The sequence below is a fragment of the Pongo pygmaeus genome, chromosome 1, assembly GCF_028885625.2.
Source record: "Pongo pygmaeus isolate AG05252 chromosome 1, NHGRI_mPonPyg2-v2.0_pri, whole genome shotgun sequence".
Classification (NCBI taxonomy): Eukaryota; Metazoa; Chordata; class Mammalia; order Primates; family Hominidae; genus Pongo; species Pongo pygmaeus.
Window position 1 is genome coordinate 96,041,467 of NC_072373.2, and position 19,840 is coordinate 96,061,306.

Below are 19,840 nucleotides of genomic sequence, written 5' to 3' on the forward strand. Positions count from 1 at the left end.
GGGGAGGAGGGAGCAGCCATCTTTGTGCGGGGCACTGGGAGGGTCTTAGCCCTTCCGAGGCTCGGCGTGGCTGGGCTGGGATCACCCTACACGTACGTCCATCTGCATCTTAAAAGAAAAAACAATTCGGGAGGCTAGATCGCTCTGAGGGGTATTTTTAATTCGGAAGAAGGGAATAGAGGAACACTGCCTTCTCTGCAAAACGAGCATCCTCTGCAGGGAGCGGCAGGAGAGCTGTAGAAGTGGTGAATAACCAGAATTTTCCCTGGCGCCAGGTTGCCCTCAGCCCGACTCTCGCTCCTCGGAGCCATCCGCCCTCCGTTCCTTCATCCTCCCTCCTCGCCCTGGCTCATTTCACTGTATCTCAACTCTCCTTGAATGAACGACACAGCACCGAGATGTCTAGGAACGGTGCCTCAGTTTCCCAGCCTTGCTCTCTGTCTCCGTGCCCCGCCGCCCTCCGTCCCTCCGCCCCCACCACGCCCCCTGGGTGGAGACGGCTTCCCCACCCCTAACTACGCTCTTGGGGAGGCATCCCCGAGAGGGTGAAGGTGGGAGGCGCCGAGGCGATGAGAGCTAGGAGTCGGCAGTCGGGACAGGCTATGGAGGGCGGCCCCCGGTGTTGTGCCCTATACTGGATGGTGGCCCCCTCCACCCTGCAGATGCCCGCAGCCGTCCCCATACAGCGTCCAGGTGCGCACCCTCTAGCGGTTACCTGGAGCAACTACATTCCGAGAGGCCCTGAGGGTCAGAAAACCGCTTTGCGGGAGGAGGGGATGAGAAGCCTGAGTCCTGGTACCTTATCCTCCTCCACTTCTCCCTGTCCAGGATCCTTCTTAGTTTAGGAGGAAGGGATGCCAAACGGGTAAACAGAGAAGCCTCCCAGGTTCTGGCACATTAACAAAGAGGAAGAATGACTGTTGTTCCCAGGCGGGGTCAGTGGCTGGCTCCAGGGTCCATGAGTGAAGTGAGGGTTGTCCTAATCATAGCTTACACTCCAGCATCTGAGCTGAGGCAGGAGTTTCCAACTCTGAGGCTTTGTGTTGAGCAGACACCAGATCCTGAGCTGGCTCTGGGTCCTCAGGGTGGTGCAGAGCCACCAACAGCTGGTAAGTGGCTGTGCCAACGGTGGCCCCCACCAGAGGGGCCACCACAGGCACCCACCACCAGCCATTACCAGCACTGCAAAAGAAGGACAATGGGAAGGTATCAGGAGTGACTCCCTTAGCTTTCCCCTCTCCAAGGACGGGAGGCAGTAACAAGAGTGCCCTAAAGTTGTTCCCAGGGTGGTAGACACTAGGAAGAGGACTGCCTTGTCACCAAAGCATAGTATTTAGAAGAGGGAACCTCAGGAGAGCTTGGTCCAGCCTCTTGCCTTAGGGAATTATCTGAATATATTAATTTTGCTGATGAAGTCACTAATGTGCATGGAGGTAATGTGGCATGCCTAAGAATGCAACGTCTAAATCTTAGTGTTTCGGTGAAAAGTTGGGAGGGAAGCAAGGGAGAAAGGGGGAGAATTTGACTTGGGGAAAGAACACTGTCCTAAGAGGCCAAGAGAGCTATTTTAAAGGCAGAGTGCTGTGGACCCAGGGACAGAGCCCTTAGCAGAGGAAGGTGAGTGGAGGCCAGCACCAGGGGAGTCTGTCTCCCACCTGAAGACTTCAGGACCCCAGCCAGCCACGTAGGTGAAGAGACGTGGGCCCAGGTCCCGGGCAGGGTTGAGTGGAATCCCACAGTTGGCACCCATGGATAACCCAAGGGCCAGGATCAGCATCCCCACCACCACAGGCTCCAGACCCGCAGGGACTCCCTTGTTCCGTCTGTCCAGGATGGCCAAGAGCCCCACAATCAGCATCCCGGTGCCCAGAACCTTGGAGTCAACAGAGGCAGAGGGTTCCCTGTCAGCTGCCAGGTGCTCTGTCTGCCCTCTCTCATCCAAATATTCCATGTCATCTGGCTTTGTGCAACACAGGCAGTTGGGGATGGTGGGGGGTGCCAAGATAGACTCAACCCACACTCCACCCAGAGACTGAACAATAGGCTGGGGTGCCGAGGAACAGGGCAAAAGTTGTGTCCCCAGGTCTCCCCTTCACACCCACCTGATCCAGGAAGCCATTGTTCAGGGACAGATAGGGGGCAGGATAGGTAGCAAAAATGGAGGCTGTCTCCTTGGGGCCAGTCACTGTCAGGTTCCCACCTGTATAGTTCTGTAGGGCATCTGTGGAGGAAGGGAACACCCAGGATTTCCCTCTTTGCTCATTCATCCAAAACCATTCTGAGGCACCCCTGCCCACCCACAGGTGCTCTCAAGGCACGGCTCCCTCTGTTCCCTCTGTCACCATAGTAGAGAACATAGGTGGCTCCTGAAGCACAGAAAGCAGACAGCAACTGCACCAAGATGTAAATGGGGAGCTTGACCCAGGGGAGGCGTCCAACGATGCACATGGCCAGGGAGAAGGCTGGATTCAGGTGGGCCCCTTCAAGGATCAAGGAAAGAAAAACAGCATCTATTAAGTGTCACTGCCAGGCATTGTCACCAGACAACACTACTGCTCCTTCCTACAGCTCTTAAGGCAGATAGTGTAATTCCCATCACACAGCTTAGGAAATTGAGGCTCCAGATGTTACAGATGTTAAGCGACTTAGCAAAGTCACACTGTAGGCTGGGCACAGTGGCTCACGCCTGTAATCCCAGCACTTTGGGAGGCCGAGGCAGTGGATCACTTGAGGTCAGGAATTCCAGAGCAGCCTGGCCAACATGGTGAAACCCTGTTTCCACTAAAAACACAAATATTAGCCAGGCATGGTGGCAGGTGCCTGTAAAATCAGCTATTCGGGAGGCTGAGGCAGGAGAATCGCGTGAACCCAGGGGGCAGAGGTTGCAGTGAACAGACATGACACCACTGCTCTCCAGCCTGGGCAACAGAGTGAAACTGCATCTCAAAAAAAAAAAAAAAAAAAAGAAGAAGAAGACACTGTGAATCCAAAGTTGGAACCTAGGTCTGTCTGCTTTTTCCACAGCAACACACTATGTCTCAAGGCTCCAGCCAGGCACACCGATGCAGTGTGTATCTGGGGGACAAACAGGAGAGGTCCTGAGTGGAGATGAGCCCCCAGAGGACTTCGGGTGGGGGATACAAGAGGATAGCACCTGCCCTTCGTGCCCTGCCATTGATTTCTGTCTAGGTGAGCCAAGCATTAGTGTGAGGAAGCGGGATGGAGAGATACAGAAAGGGGACGGGCTGGTGGGGCCAAAGGCTTATTTCAGTCTGGGGCACTGTTCAAGGGGATAATGTCCACGAGTCACAGAAGGATTTGCGTTTCCACCATCACCAGACAGACAAACTGGCATGCACATCCCACCTGCTCTGATGACCAGACCCCACCCTCCTCACCTGAGACATTACCACCCACGTAGATGGCTATCGTAACGGCCAGAGAGCCAGCCAGAAACATGGTGAAGAAGTTGCCTTTGGTTTCTCCACTGGTGACAGCCTGGGCCACAGCTCCTTGGGTGAGGAGCTGCTGAGAAGAGGAGAGATGAGGAACAGGGAGCCCAGGAGACCAACAGAGAGAAAGGTTGGGAAGGCCAGGGGAGCAGCCAAGGAAATGAATGGGCACGGAAGAGAAGCAAGGGAAGGAGAAAAGCAGAAGGAGGGAAGGGAAAAGAAATGGGGAAAGTGGAGGAAGAAGAAGGGAAAGAATGTGGGAAAAAAGAAAAGAATTTACCGAACTCATAGGTATTTGAGGGTACAAACCCATGGCAGGGCTCAGCTTTAAAAAAGTCTTATCTAAGATTCTTTCTATGGAACAGAGTTCCATCAAAGCCAATTTTAAAAGCCTATGTGAAAAATATTTATTCTTGCTGCTCTTTATACAATCATCAGGCCAAGTATAATAAAGTACATTGGTCTTATCATGAAAATGGTCTTTCATAAAAATGGGAAACTGGAGAGAGAAAAATTATGTTTCAAGAACTATGATACACTTGTTATTAAAGAAATAATAAAAATGACAAGAATAAAAATGATGAAGTAGGAAAGGAAAGGAGATTAGGAGAGACAAGAGGATAAAAACGAAAAGTGATAGGGAATTGAGAGGAAGGGGGACACCAAGAGAAAGAGATAAGGACACCAGAAGAAGCCAGGAACTTTTGCCCACCCCCCTTTTTTCCTTCCCCCATTGACTCTACCTACCATGAGTACAAACACACCCAGAAACTCTGCCAGGCACTGCCGGGCCAGGAGGCTGCGTATCCGGAGGTGGCCCATGATTTCAGCCGGGGCCTGAGTGAAGACCATGGTGGAAATGCCCTATCGCTGTTCACTGCTCCTTCTGTCTGCATAGGCACACTGCCACTGCACAGCTACTGCCCGCCCCCAGCAAAGATAAGGAACAGACTTTAAAACCATTAGCTCAATTCCTAAACAGCAGCTACGTGTCTGTGCACGTGTGTAGGCTAGGAAACAGAGAGATAACAGGAGAATGTCTGGGAGCAGGCTATGAGCGCAGAGCCTGGAGTTTACCCAACCTCTGTCTCTTCTACCCTTCATTCTCAGTCATCACAGGACTAGCCTCCCCCATCCTGACAAATAGAAGGAAGTATCCCGCTTCATATACATTAGATCTCCTGGTCCTGAAGTCAGCTCTGCAAAGTAGTACTATTGCTTCCATTCTACAGATGAGGCTGGTGGGCCTTAGAACTCCCCAAGATCACACTTTTTTTTTTTTTTTTTTTTTTTTGAGAGAGAGTCTTGCTCTGTCCCCCAGGCTGGAGTGCAGTGGCACCATCTCAGCTCACTGCAACCTCCGCCTCCCAGGTTCAAGCAATTCTCCTGCCTCAGCCTCCCGAGTAGATGGGACTACAGGTCCACCACACCTGGCTAATTTTGATATTTTTTAGTAAAGACTTGGTTTCTCCAGAGGCCAAGGCAGGCAGATCACGAGGTCAGGAGATCGAGACTATCCTGGCCAACATGGTGAAACTCCATCTCTACTAAAATACAAAAAAATTACCGTGGTGGTGCGCGCCTCTAGTCCCAGCTACTCGGGAGGCTGAGGCAGGGGAATCACTTGAACCAGGGAGGCAGAGGTTGCAGTAAGCCTAGATTGTGCCACTGCACTCCAGCCTGGCGACAGAGCGAGACTTTGTTTCAAAAAAAAAAAAAAAAAAAAAAAGACGGGGTTTCACCGTGTTGGCCAGGTTGGTTTCAAACTCCTGACCTCTAGTGATCCACCTTCCTTGGCCTCCCAAAGTGCTGGGGTTACAAGCTTGAGCCACCGTGCCCGGCCCAAGATCACACAACTATTTCATGGCTGAGTGAATTCAAATCCAGATCTTCTGATTCTCCAATTGGTAACCCACAAAGCCTCTCATTTAGAACCTGAAGCCTTTCCCCAAACCATTTGGATGCTTGAAGAACTCAATAGGCATCTGGAGAGACTGGGCTAAAGACCACAGACTGTGGGAATGAAACTCACACATTGAGTGCTTGTACTTCCCTTATGCCAAATGTCACATAGGTTAGAGAATACTCTATCTTTGTGTCCCCTGACATGGCTTGACATGAGGCCTTCACACTCATGCTGAGCTCCACCTGGCCTTCTCTGGGTGCATGCCACTCTTGCTCTGCATGAAGTAACCGCATCCTACTTCTTCATATCTCAAGCCTCCAATTAAATGCATTCAAAGAATCTACTTCTAGACACTGGAGAAACAGTGGTGAACAAAACATAGTCTCTGCCCTCCTAGAGCTTATGGTCTAGTAGGTGGAAACAAACAATATGCAAATTTTTAAAAATACTATATACAGTTTATGAGGTTCTTGAGGGCTACCATTATGATTTATGTAACCCTGTGGGCTCTACCACTGTCCTGGGCACATCTGTGTGACTAGTAAAGAAATAATATTTCTTTACTAGGTTTAATGGACATTATAGTGCTCCACCCAGATTCCCCCTTGGGAGCCAATATGCCCATTTGCTAGCTGTAGGAAATACCAGCTGCTGATACCACATAGCTACCTCCCTCATTGGGCAATGCCCTTCAAGTCAGAAAGATGCCTTACCGAAGGTTACATGCCCTCCTATGGGGCCCATGTCAAACACTGATCGATGCAGGGATATAAAAGTCTAGCCGCTTTGCCTCACTTTGCGACAACTCTAAAGGGCTGTTCCAGCCCCATTTCCCTCATAGGATCCGTTTAGGCATCTGTTATATCATCCATGTGTGTCAATTTCTCCTGATGCCTAATCTTGTTACAGGAAAGGGGTCTGAATCCAGATCCCAAGAGAGGGCTCTTGGATCTCACACCAGAAATAATTCAGGCTGAGTGCGGTGGCTCATGCCTGTAATCCTAGCACTTTGGGAGGCCGAGGCAGGCGGATGACAAGGTCAGGAGATCGAGACCATCCTGGCTAACATGGTGAAACCCCGTCTCCATTAAAAATACAAAAAAATTAGCTGGGCATGATGGTGGGCGCCTGTAGTCCCAGCTACTTGGGAGGCTGAGGCAGGAGAATGGCATGAACCCGGGAGGTGGAGGTTGCAGTGAGCCGAGATCACGCCACTACACTCCAGCCTGGGCGACAGAGCAAGACTCTGCCTCAAAAAAAAAAAAAAAAAGAATTCAGGGCGAGTCCATAGAGTAAAGTGAAAGCAGGTTTATTAGGAAAGTAAAGGAATAAAAGAATGGCTACTCCATAGACAGAGCAGTTCCGAGGGCTGCTAATTGCCCATTTTTATGGTTGTTTCTTGATGATATGCTAAACAAGAGGTGGATTATTCATGCCTCCCTTTTTTAGACCATATAGGGTAACTTCCTGTCATTGTCATGGCATTTATAAACTGTCATGGCATAAGCCACCATGCCCAGCCATGACCTGTATCTTATGGCAATCTCCTATCTCATTCTGTAACTTAGAATGCCTTAACCATCTGGGAATGCAGCCCAGTAAGTCTCATTCTCATTTTACTCAGCTCTTGTTCAAAATAGACTTGCTCTGGTTCACGTGCCTCTGACATTTTCCCCCTTCCTTTTATAAGAGAACCACTAATCCTAAGGGTTGCAGAGGGACGAAGATCCATCTTCTGTAAGTTCTTCAGGGTGAATAGGGGCAAAGATATTTTTGCCTAACTCTTAGAATCTCTCATATTCGTGGTAGAGAGGAGCTCAGTTGGAAAGTGTTGGTATGGGCCAGGCGGGGTGGCTCACACCTGTAATCCCAACACTTTGGGAGGCTGAGGCAGGCAGATCACCTGAGGTCAGGAGTTCAGACCAGCCTGGCCAACATGGTGCAACCCTGTCTCTACTAAAAAATACAGAAAAATTAGCCAGATGTGGTGGCGGGTGCCTGTAACCCTAGCTACTCAGGAGGCTGAGGCAGGAAAATCTCTTGAACCTGGGAGGCAGAGGTTGCAGTGAGCCAAGACCGTGCCATTGCACTCCAGCCTGGGCAACAAGAATAAAACTCCATCTGAAAGAAAAGAAAAGAAGGGAAGGGAAGGGAAGAAAAAGCATTGGTATGGTGAGGGCCCTTCATAACTCATGAGTTCTGACAAAAGGTGATATTCTGGAAGATTCATAAGTGTTCAGTTTAAGGAAACATTCAGTAAGCTTGTCCTCCATTCCTATACAAAGATTACAACAGCTATACATTCCACAACCGTAAAGCAAAATGAGTAAAATTATCCCAAGTAAACTAAACTAGAAGGCTTTCCATGAACTGAGGAACTGAGGAACTGTTGGAACCATGCTGATATGAGGTTCCAGTACATGCCCAGAATTAGAATATTGCCCAGAATTAGAATATTGATGCAGAATTAGAATGCCTAGAATTAGACTATTGATGCAGATTTTTACATTACCCATCCCTCTTGTTTCTTCTGAGCAGCAGTCAGAGGCCACTGGTTGGTTCACAGGACTAAGCAGGGTTAGCCTAAATTGCAGAAACAAACTTAAAGACAACTGATGAGACTGGAATTTAATAACAAGTGTATCATAGTTCTTGAAACATAATTTTTCTCTCTCCGGTTTCCCATTTTTATGAAAGACCATTTTTATGGTAAGACCAATGTGCTTTATTATACTTGGCCTGATGATTGTATAAAGAGCAGCAAGAATAATTATTTTTCACATAGGCTTTTAAAATTGGCTTTGATGGAACTCTGTTCCATAGAAAGAATCTTAGATAAGACTTTTTTAAAGCTGAGCCCTGCCATGTAAATTCTTCCTCTCCTTTTGAGGTCCCCAGATAACTTGGGGCTCCTGGACCTTTTAGAAGGTGACATTCTTTACTTACCGCAGGTCAGAAACCCTGTACAGGGACTTTGTAGGCAACGTTATGAGCCCAGGTTGCTAAGTGGCTTTTGTAGGCTTTACAAGTCAAGTTTGATTCCTTAATGGAAAGCACACCATTCCAGTCAAACCCTTCATAAAATAACCAATTTCTCCAATTGTATCCTGTTGCAAAAGAAAACAGATTCTTATTACCCTTATGCAAATAACTGCATTGCCATAAATTAAGAATACACACAAATAATTTCCAAATTCTGGAGAAATCAGGTAGAGAGAGGAATATACTCCAAATTTTGTTCACAGGAGTATACTTTACTCAATTGTTAAAAGCTGTAAACATCTGAAAAGAAAAGTTGCCTTGACTCTAAAAAATAAAACAAAGGATCAGCAATGTTTTAAGCAAAGGCAAAAAGATTGCTTTAGTCTTCTTTAGTTTATGCAGTTAACTTTTGTTTGATATCAGCTCTCCATGAGAGTTCTGAAAGTTGTTTCCTCTATTCTAATGTCACAATCTCCACAGTTATCAGAAACCTGCATTTAAGTGCACCTGTTAAAGTCCTATGGCTGATTATAAACTACCTTCTAAAGAAGATCAAAACAAGACAACAATTGTCTGTGGATGATAAAAAGTCTTAAGGCCGGGCGCAGTGGTTCACATCTGTAATCCCAGCACTTTGGGAGGCCAAGGTGGGTGGAACATTTGAGGTCAGGAGTTTGAGACCAGCCTGGCCAACATGGTGAAACCCCATCACCATCAAAAATCCAAATATTAGCCAGGCATAGGGCAGATGCCCATAATCCCAGCTACTCAGGAGGCTGAAGCAGAGGAAGTGCTTCCCGGGAGGCAGAGGTTGCAGTGAGCTGAGATCGTGCCACTGCACTCCAGCCTGGGTGACAGAGCAAGACTTCGTCTCAAAAAAATAAAAAAGTCTTAGGAGAGCCACTAGTAAAGCCACAATTGACTAGGAAATTTTGGTTACTTCTGTGGCATACAAAATTTTATGTAACAATTATTAATAACATACGCTAAGTCATATTAGAATTATGGGAATTTCTCATAATTTTGGAACATGTACCAATAACACATTTAATCTAACTCTCCAGAGTAGGTAAACTGAACAATTTTTTTTGTTGTTGTTGTTTTTTGCTTTGGGGTTTTTTTTGTTTTTTGTTTTTTGTTTTTTTTAAGACAGAGTCTCCCTCTGTTGCCCAGGCTGGAGTGCAATGGCATGATCTCGGCTCACTGCAACCTCTGCCTCCTGGGTTCAAGTGATTCTACTGCCTCAGCCTCCTGAGTAGCTGAAATTACAGGCACACACCACCATGCCTGGCTAATTTTTTGGTATTTTAAGTAGAGACGGGGTTTCACCATGTTGGCCAGGCTAGTCTTGAACTCCTGACCTCGTGATCTGCCTGCCTCAGCCTCCCAAAGTGCTGGGATTACAGGTGTGAGCTACTGCACCCAGCCTAAAATTGAACAATTTTTAACAGTCAAAGAAGCAGCTTATGACCTTAAAGAATTTAGCAAACTTAATATCTGACCTGTATAATTTAGACCCAATGTTTACATTTTTTATTTGTTTTTTTTTTTGTTTATTTGTTTCTTTTTAGTCAGAGTCTTGCTCTGTCACCCAGGCTGGAGCACAGTTGCTCAATCTTGGCTCACTGCAACCTCTGCCTCCCGGGTTCAAGCGATTCTCCTCCCTCAGCCTCCCAAGTAGCTGGGACTACAGGCTTGCACCACTACACCTAATTTTTGTATTTTTAGTAGAGATGGGGTTTCACCATATTGGCCAGGCTGGTCTCGAAATCCTGACCTCAAGTGATCTGCCCGCCTTGGCCTCCCAAAGTGCTGGGGTTACAAGCATGAGCCACCACACCTGGACAAAATGTTTACATTTTTGTAGATTTTTTATTTTACCAATAATCTTTAAAACTGTATTTATTTCCCAAAGATTACTTAAGTCACATGAACTAAATAAAGGGCATTCCACTTTTTACTTTTCTGATAAAATGTTTGATTTAAGCAATTCTTACTGTTAAACCAATTAACTAAAGCTTTTTCATATATAAACATTACACACATAATACATATAAATACACAGACAGACAGAAGATAAGGATCATCCCCTAAACTGGGAACTGGACTTTAAACCAGGGCTGCCATTGTGAAAAGAGAAAGCATGGCCACATGGTTACAAGGTCAAGCTGCTAAGGACATACAAGACAAGAAGGAGGCCGGGCATGGTGGCTCACGCCTGTAATCCCAGCACTTTGGGAGGCCAAGGTGGGCGGATCACCTGAGGTCGGGAGTTCGAGACCAGTCTGACCAACATGGAGAAACCTCATCTCTGCTAAAAATACAAAATTAGCTGGGTGCGGTGGCGCATGCCTGTAGTCCCAGCTACTCAGGAGGCTAAGGCAGGAGAATTGCTTGAACTGGGAGGCGGAGGTTGCAGTGAGCTGAGATTGCGCCATTGCACTCTAGCCTGGGCAACAAGAGCGAAACTGTGTCTCAAAAAAAAAAAAAAAAAAAAACACACAAACAACAACAACAATAACAACAACAAAAACAAATAGGATGAAATGTGAAAGCATTTGGAGCTCATGCAAGAAAGAATTCAGGGCGAGTCCATACAGTAAAGTGAAAGCAAGTTTATTAGGAAAGTAAAGGAATGAAAGAATGGCTATTCCACAGATAGAGCAGCCCTGAGGGCCACTGGTTGCCTATTTTTATGGTTGTATCTTGATTACATGTTAAACAAGGGGTGGATTATTCATGCCTCCCCTTTTAGACCATATAGCATAACTTCCTGTTGTTGCCATGGCATTTGTAAACTGTCATGGCACTGGTGGGAGTGTAGCAGTGAGGAAGACCAGGGGTCAGTGTGGTCATCTTGGTCTTGGTGAGTTTTAGCCGGCTTCTTTACTGCAACCTTTTTTATCAGCAAGGTCTTTATGACCTGTATCTTGTGACAACCTCCTACTTAATCCTATGACTTTCTCTTTTTTTGAGACGGAGTCTCACTCTCTCACCCAGGTGGGAATGCAGTGGTGCAATCTTGGCTTACTGCAACCTCCGTCTCCTGGGTCCAAGCAATTCTCCTGTCTGAGACTACCGAGTAGCTGAGACTATAGGCACGTGTCACCATGCCCAGCTAGTTTTTGTATTTTTAGTAGAGACGGGGTTTCGCCATGTTGGCCAGGCTGGTCTCTAACTCCTGACCTCAGGTGATCCATCTGCCTCAGCCTCCCAAAGTGCTGGGGTTACAGGGGTGAGCCACCGCACCCAGCTGTTCTTCCTACAGCTCTTAAGGCAAATAGTATTGTTCCCAACACACAGCTTAGGAAATTGAGGCTCCAGGATGTTAGGCAACTTGTCAAAGTCACACCGTGAATCCAAGGTTAGGACCTAGGTCTGGGCCGGGCGCAGTGGCTCACGCCTGTAACCCCAACACTTTGGGAGGCCGAGGCAGGTGGATCACCTGAGGTCAGGAGTTCGAGACCAGCCTGGCCAACATGGTGAAACTCCGTCTCCACTAAAAATACAAAAAGTCAGCCGGGTGTGGTGACATGCGTCTGTAATTCCAGCTACTCAGGAGGCTGAGGCAGGAGAATCGGCTTGAATCCGGGAGGCAGAGGTTGCAGTGAGTCGAGATAGTGCCACTGCATTCCAGCCTAGGAAACAGAGCAAGACTCCGTCTCAAAAAACAAACGAACAAGCAAACACCCTAAGTCTGTCTGCTTTTTCCACAGCAACACACTATGTCTCAAGGCTCCAGCCAGGCACACCGATGTCTGGGGGAAAAGCAGGAGAGGTCCTGAGTGGAGATAAGCTCCCAGAGGACTTCGGGTGGGGGATACAAGAGGATAGCACCTGCCCTTCGTGCCCTGCCATCGATTTCTGTCTAGGTGAGCCAAGTATTAGTGGAGGAAGCGGGATGGAAAGATACAGAAAGGGGACGGGCTGGTGGGGCCAAAGGCTTATCTCAGTCCGGGGCACTGGTCAAGCTCAAGGAGATAATGTCCATGAGTCACAGAAGGATTTGTGTTTCCACCATCGCCAGACAGACACACTCACATGCACGTCCCATCTGCTCTGATGACCAGACCCCACCCTCCTCACCTGAGACATTACCACCCACGTAGATGGCTATCGTAATGGCCAGAGAGCCAGCCAAAAACATGGTAAAGAAGTTGCCTTTGGTTTCTCCACTGGTGACAGCCTGGGCCACAGCTCCTTGGGTGAGGAGCTGCTGAGAAGAGGAGAGATGAGGAACAGGGAGCCCAGGAGACCAACAGAGAGAAAGGTTGGGAAGGCCAGGGGAGCAGCCAAGGAGATGAATCGGCACGGAAGACAAGCAAGGGAAGGAGAAAAGCAGAAGGAGGGAAGGGAAAAGAAATGGGGAAAGTGGAGGAAGAAGAAAGGGAAAGAATGTGGGAAAAAAAGGAAGAAAAGTGACAAGAATAAAAATGATGAAGTAGGAGAGGAAAGGAGATTAGGAGAGACGAGAGGATGAAAATGAAAACTGATAGGGAGTTGAGAGGAAGGGGGACACCAAGAGAAAGAAATAAGGACACCAGAAGGAGCCAGGAACTTTTGCCCACCCCCCTTTTTTCCTTCCCCCATTGACCCTACCTACCATGAGTACAAACACACCCAGAAACTCTGCCAGGCACTGCCGGGCCAGGAGGCTGCGTATCCGGAGGTGGCCCATGATTTCAGCCGGGGCCTGAGTGAAGACCATGGTGGAAACGCCCTATCGCTGTTCACTGCTCCCTCTGTCTGCATAGGCACACTGCCACTGCACAGCTACTGCCCGCCCCCAGCAAAGATAAGGAACAGACTGTTGCAGGAAGTTAGGGACCCCAAACAAGAGGGACCGGCTGAAGCCATGGCAGAAGAACATGGATTGTGAAGATTTTATGGACATTTATTAGTTCCCTAAATTAATACTTTTATAATTTGTTATGCCTGTCTTTACTGTAATATTTAAATATAAATTGTGAAGATTTTGCACGTTGGTTCACACCTATAATCCCAGCACTTTGGGAGGCCGAGGTGGGCGGATCACCTGAGGTCAGGAGTTCGAGACCAGCCTGACTAACATGCTGAAACCCTGTCTCTACTAAAAATACAAAAATTAGCTGGGCATGGTGGTGTGCACCTGTAATCCCAGCTACTCAGGAGGCTGAGGCAGGAGAATCTCTTGAACCCAGGAGGCGGAGGTTGCAGTGAGCTGAGATAGCGCCATTGCACTCCAGCCTGGGTGACAGAGCGAGACTCCATCTCAAAACAAACAAAAACCCATTAGCTCAATTCCTGAACAGCAGCTACTGTCTGTGCACGTGTGTAGGCTAGGAAACAGAGAGATAACAGGAGAATGTCTGGGAGCAGGCTATGAGCACAGAGCCTGAAGTTTGCCCAACCTCTGTCTCTTCTATCCTTCATTCCCATTCATCACAGGACTAGCCTCCCCCATCCTGACAAATCAAAGGAAGTACCCTGCTTCCTATACATTAGATCTCTTGGTCCTGAAGTCAGCTCTGCAAAATAGTACTATTGCTTCCATTCTACAGATGAGGCTAGTGGGCCTTAGAACTCCCCAAGATCATACAATTTTTTTGTTTCTGGTTTTTTTTTTTTTTTTTTTTTTCAGACAGTCTTGCTCTGTCCCCCAGGCAAGAGTGCAGTGGCAGCATCTCAGCTCACTACAACCTCCACTTCCCAGGTTCAAGCGATTCTCCTGCCTCAGCCTCCCAAGTAGCTGGGACTACTGGTGTGCACCAGCATGCCCAGCTAATTTTTATACTTTTTAGTAAAAACGGGGTTTCACCATGTTGGACAGGCTGGTCTCAAACTCCTGACCTCTAGTGATCCACCTTCCTTGGCCTCCCAAAGTGCTGGGATTACAAGCTTGAGCCACCATGTCTGGCCCAAGATCACACAATTATTTCATGGCTGAGTGAATTCAAATCCAGATCTTCTGACTCTCCATCTGGTAACCCACAAAGCCTCTCATTTAGAACCTGAAGCCTTTCCCCAAACCATTTGGGTGCTTGAAGAACTCAATAGGCATCTGGAGAGACTGGGCTAAAGACCATAGACTGTGGGATTGAAACTCACACATTGAGTGCTTGTACTTCCCTTATGCCAAGTGTCACATAGGTTAGAGAATACTCCATCTTTGGTGGGGCACGGTGGCTCAGCCTGTAATCCCAACACTTTGGGAGGCCGAGGCGGGCGGATCACGTGGTCAGGAAATCGAGACCATCCTGGCTAACATGGTGAAACCCCGTCTCTACTAAAAATACAAAAATTACCTGAGCATGGTGGCGGGTGCCTGTAGTCCCAGCTACTTGGGAGGCTGAGGCAGGAGAATCGCTTGAACCCAGGAGGCAGAGGTTGTGGTGAGCTGAGATCGCACCACTGCACTCCAGCCTGGGCAACGGAACGAGACTCCATCTCACAAAAAAAAAAAAAAAAAAAAAAAAAAAGACAATACTCCATCTTTGTGTCCCCTGACATGGCTTGACATGAGGCCTTCACACTCATGCTGAGCTCCACCTGGACTTCTCTGGGTGCATGCCACTCTTGCTCTGAATGAAGTAACCGCATCCTACTTCTTCATATCTCAAGCCTCCAATTAAATGCATTCAAAGAATCTACTTCTAGACACTGGAGAAACAGTGGTGAACAAAACATAGTCTCTGCCCTCCTAGCACTTACGTTCTAGTAGGTGGAAACAGACAATATGCAGGTTTTTTTTCTCTTGAGATGGAGTTTCGCTCTTGTTGCCCAGGCTGGAGTGCAGTGATGCAATCTCGTCTCACCGCAACCTCTGCCACCCAGGTTCAAGTGATTCTCCTGCCTCAGCCTCCCAAGTAGCTGGGATTATAGACATGCGCCACCAAGCTTGGCTAATTTTGTATTTATTAGAGACGGGGTTTCTCCATGTTGGTCAGGCTGGTCTCAAACTCCCAACCTCAGGTGATCCGCCAGCCTCGGCCTCCCAAAGTGCTGGGATTACAGGTGTGAGCCACTGCGCCCAGCCAATATGCAGTTTTAAAAAATACCATATACAGGCCAGGTGCGGTGGCACAAGCTTATAAATCTAGCACTTTGGGAGGCTGAGGCAGGCGGATCATTTTTAGTCAGCCTGGCTACTCTGGAGGCTGAGGCAGGAGAATCACTCAAATCCAGGAGGCAGAGGTTGAAGTGAGCAGAGATCGCGCCACTACACTCCAGCCTAGGTGACAAGAGCAAGACTCCCTCAAAAAAAAACAAAAACAAACAAACAAAAAAACTAATCACCACATCAAGGCAGACTATAAAAGCCATCTGGCCTTTTTGACAGCATTTAAGGAAAACCTAATCCCTTGTATCCATTGGGCATTAGAGTGAAGGAGCAGCTCAAGTGTTAATTATATAAGTAGTAGATCTCTACAGAAGGTTGAATTCTCAGCCCCTGTAGATCTCCTATGCCAAGGTTAGGGTCAAAAAAGAAAAACTGTAGGATCTTGAGACTTGGGATAGAGACATCTAAGTAGATACAACAGAATCTTGAGTCCCCAGATTCCTCTGAAACCTCTGTCCAAGCCTGCAGAGTTAGCTCACTATATATATATATATGTTTTTTTGAGACAGCATCTATATTAGTCCATTTTCATGCTGCTAGTAAAAACATACCGAGACTGTGTAATTTATTACAGCAAAAAGGTTTAATGGACTCACAGTTCCACATGGCTGGGGATGCCTCACAATCATGGCAGAAGGCAAGGAGGAGCAAGTCACATCTTACATGGATGGCAGCAGGCAAAGAGAGCTTGTGCAGGAAACTCCTTCTTATAAAACCATCAGATCTCAGGCCAGGCACAGTGGCTCATGCCTGTAATTGCGGCATTTTGGGAGGCGTAGGCGGGCAGATCACCCGAGGCCTGGAGTTCAAGACCAACCTGACGAACATGGTGAAAACTTGTCTCTACTAAAAATACAAAAAATTAGCCAGGCATGGTGACAGGCACCTGTAGTCCCAGCTACTTGGGAGGCTGAGGTAGGAGGATCTCTTGAACCCGGGAGGCAGAGGCTGCAGAGAGCCTAGATGGCACCATTGCACTCCAGCCTGGGCAACAAGACCAAAACTCTGTCTCAAAAAACAACAACAACAACAAAACTATCAGATCTCGTGAGACTTACTCACTATCACAAGAACAGCACGGAAAAGGCCTACCTCCATGATTTAATTACCTCCTGCCAGGTCACTCCCACAACACGAGGGAATTCAAGATGAGATTTGGGTGGGGAAAGAGCCAAACCATATCGGGGTCTCACTCTGTTGCCCAGGCCGGAGTGCAGTAGTGCAATCTTAGCTCACTGCAACCTCCATTTCCTGGGCTAAAGCAATTCTTGTGCCTCAACCTCCAGAGTAGCTGGGACTACAGGCATGTGCCACCACTCCCAGTTGGCTCACTCTTCACTTGCAAAATGATCATACAAAGGCTTCAAAGGAAGCAGGTGATTTACAAGATGATACTCATCCTCTCCAGGATCTATTGCCACCTCCTCTTCTGGCAACAAGACAAATAACAAGGATTGAATTCTAGCAAAGACCCAAAGAGAATGTTCTGGCCTACTAAGAGAAGGGAGAAAATATATGGTAAAGGAACTTCAGGATCTGGCTAATATGTACCTGCAGAATTTGGGAGAGACACATGGAACTGGATACTGAGAATGTTGGATCAAGGGAGGTGGAACATAAAGTTAGATATGAAAGGGATAGATATGGAAGAATTTATTGATATGGGAGCACTCGCCTGTGACATAGGATTTAACACTCTGGTGTAACCACCCAGTGGGTTTGCCTTGCCCACTGCCTAGACAGAGAAGATTTATCAAGGCAGGGGAATTCCGAAAAAGAAAGCATAATTCACACAGAGCTGGCTGTGCAGGAGACCGGAGTTTTATTATTACTCAAATCCGTCTCCCCAAACATGAGGGGATCAGAGTTTTTAAGGGCATCTTAGTGAGTGGGGGAAGTCAGTGAGCCAGGAGTGCTGATAGGTCAGGTCAGAGATGAAATCACAGGGAGTCGAAGCTGTCTTCTTGTGCTGAGTCAGTTCCTGGGTGGGGGCCACAAGATCAGATGAGCCAGTTAATCGATCTGGGTGGTGCTAGCTGATCCATCAAGTGCAGAGTCTGAAAAATATCTCAAGCACTGATCTTAGGAGCAGTTTAGAGAGGGTCAGAATCTTGTAGGCTCCAGCTGCATGACTCCTGAACCATAATTGCTAATCTTTTTTTCTTTTTTTGAGTCTTGCTCTGTCACCCAGGCTGGAGTGTAGTGGGGCAATCTCAGCTTAATGCAACATCCACCTCCTGGGTTCAAGTGATTCTCCTGCCTCACCTGTAAAAATTGGTTAGATCATGGCAGATGGCAGCAGTGTACCCCAAACTTAACCAAACAACAACCCCCATTGCAGTTGCTGTGTCCCACATGGTAACTTTGTAAAACAGTTTAATATAGCCTCCGGGTGTTGGTGTACGCAATTAATTTGGTTGGTGAATGTTATTTTCCATCCCAAATAGATCAGAAGGAGAATCAGAAGCAGGATCATTTGCTTCCACATGGGAAGGACAACAATGTTTATTTATGGGCTTGTCCCAAGATTATGTTTTTTTGTTTTGTTTTGTTCTTGAGATAGTCTCACTCTGTCGCCCAGCCTGGGGTGCAGTGGCACGATCTCAGCTCACTGCAACCTCCGCTTCCTGGGTTCAAGCAATTCTCCTGCCTCAGCCTCTTGAGTAGGGGGATAACAGGTGCACGCCACCATGCCCGGCTAATTTTTGTAATTTTAGTAGAGATGGGATTTAGTCATGTTGGTCAGGCTGGTCTTGAACTCCTAACCTCAAGTGATCTGCCCACCTTGGCCTCCCAAAGTGTAGGGATTACAGGCATGAGCCACCATGTCTGGCCAGTTCTGCCTTCTTAACGTTTTTTGTTTTTTGTTTTTGAGATGGAGTTTCGCTCTTGTTGCCCAGGCTGGAGTGCAATGGCGCAATCTCAGCTCATTGCAACCTCCGCCTCCCAGGTTCAAGCAATTCTCCTGCCTCAGCCTCCCAAGTAGCTGGGATTACAGGTGTATATCACCATGCCCAGCTAATTTTGTATTTTTAGTAGAGACAAGGTTTCACCATGTTAGTCAGGCTGGTCTTGAACTCCTGACCTCAAATGATCTGCCTGCCTCGGCCTCCCAAAGTGCTGGGATTACAGGCGTGAGCCACCATGCCTGACTCCAGGATTATGTTAACTCTCTGGCCCTCTGTCATAATATACTCTGAAGGCATCTTGACTATATGAACATTCTGAAGAACATCATATTAGCTCCAAAGCAAGCTTCAAAGCAAGTGGCCCAGTCTACTATATATGTATAACATCATGCTAATCATACGGGAAGAGCAAGAAGTATATTGGAGGCCTTGGAAAGATACATGTATTCAGAGAGTGGGAAATAAAACCCCGCAAAGATTCAGGAAATTTCTACATTGGTTAAGTTTTTAGAGGTCCAGTGGTCTGAGACATGCTGGGATATCTATCCAAAGTCAAGATCAGATATTGCATCTCATGCCTCCCACCACTAAGAAAAAAAAGAAGTGCAATACCAATCTTCTTAGGACTCTGGAGCAATATTTCACAGTTAGGAATACAACCCTGACCAGTTTACTAGATGACACTGAAAGACATCAACTTTGAGTGGGGCCAAAAGCAGAAAAGGCCTCTGCAGCCTTGTGACCTAGCAGAACCTAAGAGACTGGAATGTCTGTGGTTGGAGAAGATGTTGGTTTTGGTTTGGCAAGCTCTCAGAGGAGAATCATAATGTAGGCCCCTGAAGCTCTGGAGCAAATCCATGCCATCTGCAGCAGGAAAATACCCACCACTTGAAAAGCAGCTCTTGAAATGCTCCTGGGCTCCGGTAGAGACACAGAACCTGACTACAGGACATCAAGTAACCAAGTGGCCAGAACTAACCATCAGAAGCTGGGCTCTGTCAGATCCTCCACGTCATTAGGAAGAGTGGGCCCAGCAAGAACATATTGTGGCGACAGAGTGAGACCCTGTCTCAAAAAACAAAACAAAGCAACAACAACAACAAAAACATTGTAAGATAGAGGTGGCATCTTTGATATCAGGCATAAGCAGGATCAGAGGGCAAAGCAAGCTTCAAAGCAAGTGGCCCAGACTCCCAGGTCACTCAGCAGTGTTGCACTGACATCTCTCTTCAGCTCTCACCTATGGCCCTGTCAGGGATCCCTGTGACTTGCTGACAGGGAAGGCAAAAGCCCAAGCTTCACTCACAGATGGATTGGCATGGTAAATGGGGAAAAGCCAAAAAAGAGAATCCTGCTGCATTGCAGCCTCACTCAGAAGCAGCTCTGGAAGATAGTGGTGAGGGGAAATCCTTCCAGGGACAAAGATTTGGACAGTATATCTGGTCATCCCCTTTGTGTGGAAAGAGAAGTAGCCCTACATGAGAATATTCAC

General features: G+C 47.4%; 1 protein-coding gene across 2 annotated transcripts; it reads right to left on the minus strand.

Annotated features, from left to right (window-relative positions):
- Positions 1–139: 139 nt before the first annotated feature.
- Positions 140–4,332, minus strand: AQP10 (aquaporin 10). 2 transcript variants are annotated; one of them, XM_054460547.1, is made up of 6 exons: positions 4,200–4,332; positions 3,399–3,528; positions 2,343–2,480; positions 2,103–2,221; positions 1,656–1,873; positions 140–1,182 (listed from the first exon to the last, which is right to left on the minus strand). In XM_054460547.1, exons 1-6 carry the CDS (start codon positions 4,302–4,304, stop codon positions 984–986), a joined length of 909 nt encoding a protein of 302 aa, XP_054316522.1. In that variant the 5' UTR covers positions 4,305–4,332; the 3' UTR covers positions 140–983. The 2 variants fall into 2 exon arrangements, with proteins under 2 accessions (XP_054316522.1, XP_054316532.1); XM_054460557.1 differs by having other exon boundaries at positions 151–1,182; positions 3,399–3,525.
- Positions 4,333–19,840: the final 15,508 nt, after the last annotated feature.

Coding starts and splice junctions, on each gene's coding strand:
- AQP10 (XM_054460547.1), bottom strand. CDS start 4,304: ATGGTCTTCACTCAGGCCCCGGCTGAAATCATGGGCCACCTCCGGATA. Junction 2,222..2,342: donor CACCTATGTTCTCTACTATG/GTGACAGAGGGA, acceptor CTTCCTCCACAG/ATGCCCTACAGAACTATACA. Junction 1,183..1,655: donor TGGGGTCCTGAAGTCTTCAG/GTGGGAGACAGA, acceptor CTTCTTTTGCAG/TGCTGGTAATGGCTGGTGGT.